Source organism: Podarcis liolepis (genome assembly GCF_965112155.1).
Source record: "Podarcis liolepis genome assembly, chromosome: 8".
NCBI classification, from domain to species: Eukaryota; Metazoa; Chordata; class Lepidosauria; order Squamata; family Lacertidae; genus Podarcis; species Podarcis liolepis.
The window spans coordinates 2,242,671-2,256,927 of record NC_139560.1 but is presented as its reverse complement, the minus strand read 5'-3'; the positions used below and the strand labels follow the sequence as shown (position 1 = coordinate 2,256,927).

Genomic DNA, 14,257 nt, shown 5'->3' with positions numbered 1-14,257 from the left:
GAAGGCTGATTCGGTCCCCAAACCACACTTGAATCCAGACTGAAATGGACCTGAATAGTCCACATTCTGCCGGAACTCCTGAAACTACTTAGCCATCATACTCCCCACCACATTGTCCAAGAAACAGGTATACATGACTGGGTGGTAGTTTTCGTAAACTGCAAAGTAGGGTGGGTGAACACTTAACAATACAGTGGTACCTTGGGTTAAGTACTTAATTCGTTCCGGAGGTCCGTACTTAACCTGAAACTGTTCTTAACCTGAAGCACCACTTTAGCTAATGGGGCCTCCTGCTGCTGCCGTGCCGCCGCAGCATAATTTCTGTTCTCATCCTGAAGCAAAGTTCTTAACCTGAGGTACTATTTCTGGGTTAGCAGAGTCTGTAACCTGAAGCGTCTGTAACCCGAGGTACCACTGTACTACTAACAGTCTTGTATGTATTTCCCTTTGACTATAAAAATACTGATATGGTCTTTGATAGCCGTTATCAAATATTATTTATATACTTTTTTTTGCATTGGACAGTTGTGTCACACACACTCAAATGGCTATTGTGCTTTTAAGCTTTATCACAGAAAAGTAGTTCTAGAAATGTTACATTAACTTTACAGTGGTACCTCAGGTTAAGTACTTAATTCGTTCCGGAGGTCCGTACTTAACCTGAAACTGTTCTTAACCTGAAGACCACTTTAGCTAATGGGGCCTCCTGCTACCGCTGCGCCGTCAGAGCACGATTTCTGTTCTCATCCTGAAGCTAAGTTCTTAACCTGAAGCACTATTTCTGGGTTAGTGGAGTCTGTAACCTGAAGCGTATGTAACCTGAGGTACCACTGTATTTTGGTCACATGCTGCACTGCACAAATGCCAGTGACTTCAAAGGAAGGAATGGAGAGGAACCAGATGTCTAATATGGCCATCCTAAACTTTTAAGGCAGCAAAAAGTGATCTGGATTATACTAGGAATTATCATTCCCGAGATCCCATAATGCAGGAGATAGTGCCCCTCTAGATAAGTATGCACATTTCCGTATGTGTTTTCCAGCTTTCTTGTTCTGTTGCTGCTGTCTCCAGCTGGCTTACCTCACACTGACTGAGATGGGAATTTCTAAAAGGAACATTGTATGCCTCTTCTAGAAACATGGTTGTGTTAGACAATTTTTTTTGTTAACCGTCCTGACTGAGAACACCAAGCTGTAAAGGAGGATTGAGGTGTGGAGGACAATGAGAAGGAAACAGTTGTTCATGCTCTGTAGTAAATGGAAGTTACTGATGAGTTGCATTACGTGAGGGGAAGTTCTTCTTGCAAAGGAAGTTGCTTCCTTTTCTAGACTGAACCTATTCCATGGTGTTTTAGGAAGTTGGAAGATGACAGAAATGAGGGTTTCTACCCAATCTGCAAATTTCAGTTTTGGACAGTGAATAAGTAGGTTTTTCTTCCTCCACCATCATTGGGGATAAGAGGCAAACTTTACACACTTAAGTGGAGCTCATGGCTGTCTTCTGACAGATGACAAGTAGCCATGTACATCTCTCTGCTCCTGAAGTTCAGACGGCCTGTTCCTGATCCAGTTGTGGGTTTCATGGTATTGGGATGTGAACCATTCCACATTTCTATTTTTTATTATAGATGGATAATGGGATGGGGACAGCTTAATAAGTGTTTCTCCACTGCTGGTAAAAGCTCCATGTGACTCATCGCAACAGCTCATTTGCAAGTCCATAGAGTGTCATCAGTGATGGGGGCTGAAAGTTGTTGAGAGCCTAGTTTGTATCTCATAATAAAGTTTTTAACAGTTCCTGGATTAGGTACAGTGGTGCCCCGCAAGACGAATGCCTCGCAAGACAAAAAACTCGCTAGACGAAAGGTTTTTCCGTTCGTGATTTGCCTCGCAAGACGAATTTCCCCTATGGGCTTGCTTCGCAAGACGAAAACGTCTCGCGACTTTTTTTCTTTGACTAAAAACAAAGACATGTTTTGTTTATAAAGTTAATTTATTTTCCCTTAAATTTTTGAACTGCTCTTTACAGTATGTGTGACTTTAAAGAGCAGTTAATAAACTGTTGTTGTACCAAATTTGGCTTTGTTTGGACTTTTTTTGACCATAGGAACGCATTAATTGATTTTCAATGCATTCCTATGGGATTTCGTGCTTCGCAAGACGAAAAATTCGTTAGACGACAAAAATTGCGGAACGAATTAATTTCGTCTTGCGGGGCACCACTGTAGATAGATACCCAGTTGGAATAAACTGGATATGACATGAACTAAGAAATAAATAAAAAAATATTCATTCTTCTTTCATCATTGGCATCCATCTGTCTTGACAGACAATGGCAATAATAAGTAAATGACCGCAATACCTCAAGGACCAGCTCTCCCCATATGAATTGCCTCAGACTCCGCAGCCACCATCTGAGGCCCTTTTTCATGTGCCTCCTCCACATGAGGTCTGGAGGGTGGCAGCACGAGAACAGGTCTTTTCTGCAGTGGCTCCCTATTTGTGGACTGGTCTCTCCAGGGAGGCTCATGTGGCGCCTTCATTATTTGTTTTTAGGCGCAACTTCCAAGTTGCACAGCTTGGCATAGTATCTGAAGAAGTGTCCATGCACATGAAGGCTTATACCAAGAACAAACTTAGTTGGTCTCAAAGGTGCTACTGGACATTTATTATTATTTTTTATATATATTTCGACTACCTACCTGAATCTAGAGCTTGGCCTGTATGAGTGATATCCAAGAACAGTATTAGAATGTTGCAGCCCTTGTCTTAAGTTCAATGGATAAATTGCTGGCCTAGATTTGTCGCTTGGCACCATTGCTAGGTCATTCTCAGAATGCTGCTAGAAATTCACACCAGAGTAAAGAGTGCCAGGGTACTGGTGACAAAATAAAGAAAAGATCAGGCATACTTGATTGTGCAAAGAATATTGATCAAGTACTTTATTGAAGTTCAGCCTTTTAATGAAAGTTTTGGAAATTACTCTGGAATGACAGCAAAGAGTTCTTTGTGCAAACCTAGAAATACAAAAACTGCATCCTCCATTAACAGCCTGGAAATATAGAGGATCTTGAGATTTAATCACAGGCATGAGGAAGCTTTGGCTCTCCAGATATTGTTAACTAAATCTCCCATCCTCCCTGGCCATTGGCCAGGTTTGCTGGGGATGCAGGTTGTATTTCTGGAGGGCCAAATGTTCCCCATTCCTGTTTTACTGTTTTACTACTAGGAAGCGTAGTTTGCTAATGGCTGTTTAAATGACAGTTTCCAGGATTCTTTGGGGCAAAAATGTGTGATGTGTATCTTTAAATCTGGTTTAAATGAAATGTGTGTATACAGCCTTAGTCTGAGCAAGCTTTTCTTGCATGTGCTAATATTTTATGGTTGCTGCTAAATAGTATTCCTCTTTCTAAAAAAGCATAAGGATTGTGTTTTCAGTGGCTTTTGGCCAGAAATAAGAATATCCCTTTACACAGAAAAATAATATTCAAAGAGATACTAATTTATTGGTTTTTGTTTGGCATTGGAATACATACTTGGCTTTCAGATCTGCCCTGGCTGATTTGTCTGCATATCGATAAGTAGGAGGCAGAGATAATGGGCTAGTAATTGTGGGGAAAGTGATGTTTTTATCTTAGCTGAGTAAGAGGTTACAGTGGTACCCCGCAAGACGAATGCCTCGCAAGACGGAAAACCTGCAAGACGAAAGGGTTTTCCGTTTGCGAGTTGCTTCGCAAGACGAATTTCCCTATGGGCTTGCTTCGCAAGAAGAAAGCCCATAGGGAAATCTCCGGGGACCTCTTTTAAATGCTGGCGGTGGGGAGCAAAGCCTCCCCCCCCTCCGGCCTTCAGAAGAGGTCCAGGAAGGCTGGTGGGGGCCGAAAGGCTTTGCTCCCCACTGCCAGCATTTTAAAAGCAGTCTGGCATAGCAGGGAAGCGCTTCCCGCTATCCTGGACGGCTTTTGAAGGCCGGCGGGGGGGAGCAAAGACTTTTGCCCCCCGCCGGCCTTCAGAATATTGATTTCCAATGCATTCCTATGGGAAACCGTGCTTCGCAAGACGAAAAACTCGCAAGAAGAAAAAACTTGCGGAACGAATTAATTTCGTCTTGCGAGGCACCACTGTATATGCAAAGTTTTGAGGTGTAAAACCTTTGAAGGCAATGGAATTGTGGCTTGAGATAAACAATGCATACCTATCTACTCAGAATAAGTCCCACAGAGTTCAATGGATTGGGATTTACTCCCAGATAAGTGGGTATAGCATTGCTGCTTAAGCTAACAAATTTGGAATCGAGTTAGGTACCTAACATGCCTACATCCTATTCATGGCACCAGTCAGAGAAAGCATATCCTAGAGAATCTTTCAGGTGCCACAATACTTTGTTGTTTCTACTCCTGAGTTAGACAAGCATAGAATTGCACTCTTAAGCTGCTATCCCAAGTATATTTACTTATTAAACTCAGTGTAATTTTCTTCTAATTCTCCTAACATATGGTAAATATAGTCTGGGTTCCGTTTTTTAGGCTGCAATTCACAGTACAGTGGTACCTCTGGTTACGTACTTAATTCTTTCCGGAAGTCCTTCTTAACCTGAAACTGTTCTTAACCTGAAGCACCACTTTAGCTAATGGGGCCTCCTGCTGCCGCCACGCGATTTCTGTTCTCATCCTGAAACAAAGTTCTTAACCCAAGGTACTATTTCTGGGTTAGCAGAGTCTGTAACATGAAGCGTATGTAACCTGAAGCGTATGTAACCCGAGGTACCACTGTATATTTAAAAATGGCTAAGTTTAAAGATGGTGCATATTTGCCCTAAAGTATGTGGATTGTGGAGGTTTAAGCTTGAATATAGCTTGATGAGAACAACTTTTTTAAATTCAAAAGTAAATAGATAAATTTACAAAGCACTACAAACATAAGCTTCTGTAGATGCTGGTATGTTTGCATGCATACCACAAGAAAGTAATACATTCCACGTTACGTGAACATAGCAGCATAATCTCATCTGGCACTTCAGAGAGTTTTGTGTAGTGCTGAAAATTCCACTGTTACTTGGATACGATGAATTTAAAAGAGGTTGTGCACAGAGAAGCCTTGTTTCAATAACAGGTATGTGTTATCAAAGAGTTTAGAAAGACAGGAAATATCTCCAATAATTGCAGGAAAGTGCTGCCTCTGTTTGCTGTAGTTTGTTCCAAGGAAATAGTACCAGGCATCTGAGGCAAAGCCTTTAAACTTAGAACAGATTCTGGAAAATCTGTACTACAAACTGCTGCATTGAGCTGGTTTTTCAGAAGCGTTGTGAAGTTTCCCCCACTGATTAGTCTATTTGTGAACATAATGATGATTCAGAAATGCCATACTTCTTGGATTATTATGTTGTAGTCATGGCTTAGTCCGTTTTGTTTAGGCTTGACACAAAGAAGGCTATTGAGATAGTTTCACATTTTGCCAACAAATGACATGGAAGCTGTTATCTTGACATAATAACTGTGCTGCTGCTTCGCTGTATGTGCCTTTCTTGATGAAATTTTGAGATCTGAGGGTGGCACAGAACAGCTAGCCATGAGATGACAGAAGAAAGTATGGTAAGAAAATTGTGTGGTCTGTGTTTTGGCAAGGAATATCCCCCCCACCCCGGGCCACCTTCAGGTTTTGAAACAGTGCAAATAATAAAGTGATTCAAAGACAGTATAAGACCAGATTATATGAACCCAAAATGCAGCTGTTAGACTAAAAATAGTTGCATGGAAGAACTCCTAACCTCAAGAATCAGCTTTAACTTACAACATTCCCAAGTTGAAAATGTCTGACAGACTTTCACTTTGTATTTTAAAATTAGTGGAATACGTAGGCATCAGGTTATGGCTTGTGAGCAAAACATTTTGGACTTTCGTTACTAACTGTTTTCCACTGATCTCTCTGCTTTCCTGAAGCGGTACTATTTCTTTTAAAAGTCATATCCTCTTGTAAAAACTGTATATGGGCTCATCAAACTCTAGATTAAAAACTCGGGACAAAGGTGTACTTTCAGTCTGCAGCAGTACAGCTGTTAGGAATTGTTTGTTTTTAAGTAAATTATGGTCTAGCCTCTGACTCCATCATAGTTTGCTTTATGTAGCAGTGACCTTGCTGAAGTGCCAGTTAAAGTTGCCAGGATGTTATAGTAACAGTGTAAATGTGTGCTTCAGGAAAGGTTTTCAGAAAGGGGGGAAATGTGGCTGTTACTTCAAGAGAAATGTGCCACCACCTTTGTTGTGTCAAACCCAATTTGGATGCCTGGTCTTGTAGGAAATCATGAAAGCAGGCATTTATGAGTTTTCCAAACTGTTTAAACTTCCCCCAGACAGTCGACTTGTTTATCTGCAGCACTGAGTTTATGTCGTATGATGATCGTTGTAACGAACACTTGCACTGGATTTTAAACAGCTGCAATACCATAGAGTTGTATCTGGCTAAGCCCTACTCAGGAGGAATTAATTGAATGAAGTTGGTCTAGCTGGTTTCAATGGGCCTACTTTGCGTAGGGATAGTATTGGACACAGCCCATAAAAGGAAGCATAGTCATGCTTTCATTTGGAGAAATGAGACCAGCCGTGTCTTTTCTCTATTCTACCGAATAACTTGGATGTTTTATCCTGAACGGGAGTAATCCAATTAAATGCTGTGGGATTTCAGTAGAACTCTTAATTTCTCACAACATGCTCAGCAGCACATTCATACATTTTCCATCAGCGACTGGAAAACTGTCATGCCTTAAATCAAAGGTTTCCAACCTTTTTGAGTCCATGACTTCATTCTTTCTGCGGCACCCCTGTGGGGCTCAGGAGCCCAGTTGTGTCGCCCTTTTTGAACACCCTTGTGGAGTGTTCCCTTAGCCTTCTCCCCTTTCCTTGGGAGTCCTATGGGCAGGTACAGCTGCCGCCCCTGGTCTCTGAGCTGCCCCCCTACCCCTAAGAGAGGTATCTCCTCCCACTGCCCCACAGGGGCCTGGGAAGCACCCCCTGGCCAGCCCCAGAGGCACCATTCAGCTGTGGAGCTTGTAGCCAGGGCTGCTGCAACAAACAGCTGTGCAAGCCTTTGGGAGGCAGAGATGGGAGAGGGCATCAGCGGGAGGGAAAGAGGGGCAGAGGCCAGTGTTGCCCACAACACCCCTGACCATCACTCAAGGCACCCCAGGGTGCCACGGCACTGGTTAAAAACCAGTACCTTAAACAAATCTTGAGTGAATCTTTGCCTATGTATACACTACCAGCTTAAAATGCAGCGAGGTCGTTTTTTCTGCTGCATTTGAAACTACATTTGCATGTTGTACATATCAGTATAGTTGGATGTGTTTCCAAGTTTCCCACTGTTTTTCCACACCATTGAATGGCGAAGGGTTGAGGATGTCTTCAAATGGCTTACATTTTCAATTCTGATCAAAGCTGCTTTAGAGTAAAATGCATCAAAATGCAATATTTCTCAAGAAACTACAGGATAGATGTAGATTGAGGCTAATATGATGTGTGCATGATTTCACAAACCAGCAGTAGGAGCACTCTGGATGCAGAGTAAACTGAAGCATGAATGCAGTCTTTGTTTAGATCTATGTGGAGAATACAAAAAGCTTGCAAAGTGGTGGCCGAGGTGGAACATTTTGTATGCAATTGTCTCTTAAGCAGAAACGATCATTTTAGAAAAAGTGTCCTGTAGATAATAAAGTCAGTGTGCATGCTCACCATAATATATGTATAATATAAAATAGTACTTAATGAAATAAGCTGAGTTGGACTCAAAATATGTAAGAAATGTTGCTTTCAAGTGATTTGCAGTGTAGTGCCTTCTAATATCTGGGGCTTCACATTTATAAGGGAGGATAACTTCTAGTGATTCCAGTATGAGCAAGTAATAAAACTTTGTCAGAAAACATCTTCAAAAAGTAAGCTGTGTAATATGTGGTTCTGTCATGCTACTCTATGCAAGCCAAGTGTATCTCATAGTGATTATTTTTCAAACATCCATTTTAAGATTTCAGATTTTAGGAATACATAATTGTTGTCAACAGGATAGTTAGCCATCTAGTCTAAAATGTCTAATTATGCCACTAGTCCACTGTACATATCTATCTACCTATCTCTATACCTATAATGAACACTCATATTAATTATCCTGGTTAAAGGGGTTGTTACTTGGTGACTAATGCTGCTGTATTAGCGCTTGTGCTGTTCCCAGGCCATCTGGGTGTACATCTGTTAGTGAGCCCAAGGGAAAAGGTGAATGATTGTTCATTTGCAAGTAGCTATGGTGGCCATAAAGAAAGGAGTGGTGAGCTTTTGGTAATGGGGCTTCTCATCTGGAAACTTCAGACTTGCATGTCATATGTACCTTATTGCTTGCTGGCTGTTCAAAAACAATATCTAATTAAACTTTCTCTTTCCAGGTGTTCAAGATGAATCTGGAAAAACTCAGCAAACCTGAACTACTGACTCTGTTTAGCATTCTTGAAGGGGAACTAGAAGCAAGAGATCTTGTCATAGAAGCCTTAAAGGTAAGCTACAGATTTGTTAGCTGTATTAGAGCACAGGTGCTGTGCAGCCATCTACAGTGGTGCCCCGCAAGACGGAAAACTCGCTAGACGAAAGAGTTTTCCGTTTTGGAGGTGCTTCGCAAAACGAATTTCCTATGGGCTTGCTTCGCAAGACGACAATGTCTTGCGAGTTCCTGCGGGGGTTTTTTCCCTCCCCCCCTCCCCCCTTTTTCTAAGCCGCTAAGCTGATCCGATCAGCAGATAAGCCGCTAAAAGCCGCTAATAGCGCTAATCCGCTAATCCTTCAATGGGCTTGCTTCGCAAGACGAAAAAACCGCTAGACGAAGAGAATCACAGAACGGATTCTTTTCGTCTTGCGAGGCACCACTGTATATCTTGGCATTTTATGTCAGAGGGGATAGCAGGTGCAGACAATCCTATGGTTAAACACCTTGATTATTTCAAATTTTTAAATCAGAGTTGCTCTCCTTTCACCATAGAAGATTAGCGAAACTTGAACTTCTTGTTCCAACTCTCATGTTTCAGCATGTCTCTGTAAAGAGATGATCTGGTGAACAGCTCTTGTAGTCTTAGCAGGCAGGAATAGCAACAAAATTCTTCCTTCAGATTTCTAATTAGCTTCATTGGTTTCTGTCAGTTCTTTTCTAAAGTCTCTGCAGTGCAGGTTAACCTACGTAGCTTGTGTAATGTTAAAGTCTGTTGCTTAGGGACATATTGAAATGTTTTGGTTCTTGCTAGGTCCTACCACCCTAGTACAGTGGTACCTTGGATTACATACTGTCAGGGGTTTAGGAGCAGAGGCACGGGCAAGGGAGGAAACAGAGAGCGAAGGGGAGGAGGCAGAAGAAAAGATGAGTGATGACGACGACCCGAGATCTCCTAGTCTTTCCAGTGAATCAGAGGATTCACAGAAAGGAGCACCAGTGGCCAGGGCAAGGGGGGAGTCTAGGGGGGCACCCCAGGAAGATAGAGCCAGAGGGGACTCAGAGGGGAGCAGTTGGAAATCGGGACCAGCGTCACCGCCAGAGAGCAGGGAAGAGGAAGGGAGCCAGGGGGCAAGCGCCGGCAGCTCACAACAGGAGGGAGGACACGAGTCAGGAGTGGCCACACCTCCATCGGGGAGCGAAGAGACGGTTAAGAGGAAAGTGGAAGGTTGGGCGGGCGCGCCAAGTTCAAATGCAGAGGAAGGCGGCGCAGTAAGCAGCCCCGAAAGGGAACCAGGTCCTAAAGCCCGGCGCAAGGAGGCAGGAGGGTCCGGGTCAGCGTCAGAAGAATCCCGGAAGGAAGAAGCCCGGGGGGGGTAGAGGGACCCAGAGGAGGACAGTCAGGCGGAAAAGGTGGAGCAAGGCTAGGATATTAAGTTGGTGCACACGGGGCGGAGACTCAGACGGAGCTTCGCCGATCTAGCTACTAGACGTAGAGTTGCGCGCAGCAGCGTGAGAATGGAAACTGTAATTCAATAAAGACTTTTACTTAATGATCGCTGGCTAGCGTGATCCTCTGTGAGCTAGGATCTTCAAGCAGCTCTGACACATACGCTTCAGCTAACAGACTCCGCTAACCCAGAAATAGTGCTTCAGGTTAAGAACTTTGCTTCAGGATGAGAACAGAAATTATGCTCCGGCGGCATGGCAGCAGCAGGAGGCCCCATTAGCTAAAGTGGTGCTTCAGGTTAAGAACAGTTTCAGGTTAAGTACGGACCTCCGGAACGAATTAAGTACTTAACCCAAGGTACCACTGTATTGTTAAGTGTTCACACACCTTACTTTGCAGTTTACGAAAACTACCACCCAGTCATGTATACCTGTTTCTTGGACAATGTGGTGGGGAGTATGATGGCTAAGTAGTTTCAGGAGTTCCAGCAGAATGTGGACTATTCAGGTCCATTTCAATCTGGATTCAAGTGTGGTTTGGGGACTGAATCAGCCTTCATTGCCCTGGTGGAGTGGGATGGAGAAATGCGTGTCTGGTCCTGCTTCTCAGTCTGTCTGCTGCATTGACCATGGTATTCTCCTGGAGTGACTCTGTGGGGTGGGTGCTGGGGTCACAGTTTTACAGTGTTTCCAATCCATCTGCAGGGCTGTGTCCAGAGAATAGCATGGGGAGGCTGTATCTCAGTCCCACAGTCCCTGTTCTGTGGTGAGCCACAGGTTATAACCCTGTCGCAAGTGCTGGTTAGCATCTATATGAAGCTGTTGTGAGCAGTCATTAGGAATTTTGAAGAAAATCATCTTCAGTATGCTGAATACAACACAGCTCAGTTTCTCCGTAACATCTGAGGAGAAGCTGAGTATGGTCTGGAACATTGTTTGGATCTAGTTGTGGAATGGATGAGGGCTAATAAACTGAGCTTGAACCCTGGGAAGACAGAGGTACAGTTAGTAAGTGGTTGTGCCTCGGAAATCGACAATTTCTCTGTTCTTAATGGCATTGTTCTTCGTCTGAGAGAATACGGTTGTAGTTTGGCAACTCTCCTGGATCCATCTTTGTCACTTGAGGCTCGGGTACATTTGGTATGTGGACTACAGCTGTTCTTGGACAGGGATAGCCTTACTGCAGTGATTCATGCTTTAGTGATTTGTTAAGGGTGCTGGGAGTTGTAGCTTTGTGAGGCATAATCTATAGTTCCCAGGACTCTTTGGAGGAAGCCATGTGCTTCAAATGTATGACATGGGTGTGATATTTGGTCTGAATATGCCTGTTAGACAAAACCATCTTAGACCTATGTCCTCTAAAAGCAAAGACCTGTAGTGGTATTAATGTGATGAATGGTACCCAAAGACCTTCAAACTTCATTTCATTGTGTAAGAAATATACCATACTTAATTGGGGGAAAGTTCTTTTAAAGTTCTTTTAAAGAGCTGTACCTCCTGTATACCTGAGAGGTTGCCCCTTTCTATTTCTATGAGAAAAAGTATTCTTGAATGTTAACTTACCATATTAAGTGAACATGTGCAAAGACAGCTATAGCTCTGGTATTTGCTTTGCTGATTTTTATCAGACAGCTTAGAGCTTTTTCTCTGAAGTCTTGTTTTAAAGGTGTGCCTGTACCCTGAGGTGGCCTGTGAGGAGGAATGGCAATGACAGTGTAGCTGGGGGTGTAATTAAATGAGCATTTCTGTGGCACACATGTGACAAGTACAGGGTCTTGATTTTAAGATTTTCTGAGTGCAGTGTCTGGAGCTCTGGAGTGTGAAGTGTGACCAAGACATGACGTGTCTAAACTGTATCCTAAGCTACAAAATAAGAAATGTGGTTACTTTCCATAGTCTCTCTTTCTGAGTGTATATGTTGGTAATCATTAATCATCATTCCCTTTGCAGCTGACTATTTGTTACAGTGAATTTTATCCCTGTTTCTGGACTAATTTCATTTGGAGGGAAATAAGCATCATCATGCACGTCCTAAGAATATCTCCCACAATACGTTTTATGAATAAAGCTGTGTGTCAGGAGGACTTATCCTGGCAAGGCCAGAAACTCTAATGATGGCAAAAAAATGCCTTAGTGCCTAAAATTTATATGTGTGACAAACCCTCAAACAGGCCTTTCTTTGACTGAGGATACTACATATAGCCAGCCATGGACCTAGGTTAGACAGGAGGTTACTATAGTTGTTCCCTAAACCACACCTACCTGCCCCATACCTGATACCTGTGGTCAGATGGCTGCAGAAAGCAGAACTGAACACCTTGTACGTCAGCTGATATGCAGGGAGTTTTGTTGTCCCCTCCTGGAAGGCCCAACCCCCTGTCAATCAGCTGACAAGAGATGGTCCCTCCCACCTGCCAAGGTTGGCTCACTCAGGTGGGGTGGATAAAGATCTGGCTCACTGAGCCAAAAACGTTATCCCCTGAATTGAATCATTGAATGGCTTTCAAATGGGATTAGACAAATTAATGTAGGATAAGGCTATCAATGGCTACTAACCCTGATGGCTATGACAGGCATCCCTAAACTCGGCCCTCCAAATGTTTTTGGACTACAACTCCCATCATCCCTAGCTAACAGGACCAGTGGTCAGGGATGATGGGAATTGTAGTCACAAAAACATCTGGAGGGCCGAGTTTCGGGATGCCTGGGCTACGATCTTCACTATGTGAAGTAGCATGCTTCTGAATGGCAGCTGATGGTAACCACGGGAGGAGGAGTTTGGATTTGGATTTGATACCCCGCTTTATCACTACCCTAAGGAGTCTCAAAGCGGCCAATAATCTCCTTTCCCTTCCTTCCCCACACTCATCCTCTGTGAGATGAGTGAGGCTGAGAGACTTCAGAGAAGTGTGACTGGCCCAAGGTCACCCAGCAGCTGCATGTGGAGAAGCAGGGAATCGAACCCAGTTCACCAGATTACGAGTCTGCTGCTCTTAACCACTACACCACACTGGCTATCATGCTTCCCATAGGTATTTGGTTGGTCACTCTGAGAACAGGATCCATCAGGCTCTTATTATGATTTTACTTCTAGTTACAGACAACCATGGTGTATATCTAAAAGTGCCTGTGAAAGAACATTTGAACAAGTGGAATTTCCCACCCACTTTCTAGGTGCAGCCCTCAGCACACCCCGAAAAATGTCTGCTGAGGGTGTTGTTCTTATTAAATTGCTGGTGCATCTTTACAGACTAAATAATCGTGATTCAAACAGTTTAGAATTATGGACAGAGCATTTTGTGCCAGCTTATGTTCATGGCTATGCATCAATGTCATCTAAGAACAAAAGGTTTTGCCCACCTGCACTAACCTGCGTATGCCACAGAAGAGCTTGAGCAGTAAAGCAGGGCAAGTGGCTTCATCGAGTGTACAAATGCTCCAGTAGTTTGAGTAATTGCTTTCCTGGAGTGAAGCTCATTTTGGGGGAAAGCTGCTAGGTCTTACTTCATCTTTGTGATTGAACTCCTGCATCACTGCACGTTTCTTTCCACATGAATTTAATTAGTGTTTCTCTGAATAATGAAAGATTTACAAAGAAATGAACTGTCTCTTTCAAGACATACAAGTTGCCTGTATTTGAAAGCTGGAAGGATGCGGGGGGGGGGAAATAATTTAAATGGTACACGCAAGGATAACTGAGGTTTTTACGGATTGTACAGGAAAGAGGAAAATTGAAGGGTGTAACACTAGACTTTCAACCTTGAGTAGCAATCTTAATTGTGTAACAGGAAGACCGTCTGCTTTGAGGGGGTTTATGAGGAAAGGAGGGATATAAATGTGTTAAACAGGATCATAGAAAGCTGGGCTGGGTGTTGCCCTGGACTGGATTCCCACATGCCCCTCTCAATCTGCTCTGGCAGATTGGGGGAATCCCAGAACAGATTTGGAAGGGGAGAGGAAGGGGAAGCGCCTTTTTGTGCAAGCAGAAATCCTTACACTAATGGGTTGAGTTCATTGGCTACCACCCAAAGTCACTGTTACTATGATTGGAGCCATTTATCACAAAATGGGGGGACAGTATTAAGATGCTGATTCTTGAACAGGACAATTGAACAGCTGAAGAATGCACATGGGTGTGGGCGTAAAAATAGTTGGGTTCTTCAGCAAGGGGTGTTAATTTTAAAATCAGTTACGGAGGTCTAAAGCATTTACTCATTTTCAACTAGCAGAAAAATATGATAAAGAAAACCAGAGAATGATGAAATGTTAACAAGTATGGCTTTGAAACTCAAACACAACTGGACTAATATTAGGTCTGCGGATTTTGGATTGGTTGATAACCAGCCACTATT

At 43.2% G+C, this 14,257-nt stretch overlaps 1 protein-coding gene and 1 long non-coding RNA gene across 2 annotated transcripts in view; both read left to right on the top strand.

Moving 5' to 3' along the window:
- The window catches only part of LOC310713254, a 182,265-nt gene that overhangs the window by 110,756 nt on the left and 57,252 nt on the right, over positions 1 to 14,257 (top strand). The gene's annotated exons all lie outside the window — the stretch shown is intronic.
- LOC310713053 (CTTNBP2 N-terminal-like protein) overlaps positions 1 to 14,257 on the top strand; it is a 37,910-nt gene that overhangs the window by 4,583 nt on the left and 19,070 nt on the right. Inside the window, exon 2 of the mRNA XM_083516740.1 lies at positions 8,425 to 8,532. Coding sequence (XP_083372866.1) covers positions 8,434 to 8,532 — 99 coding nt within the window. The 5' untranslated portion in view covers positions 8,425 to 8,433. The remainder of the gene's footprint in view (positions 1 to 8,424; positions 8,533 to 14,257) is intronic.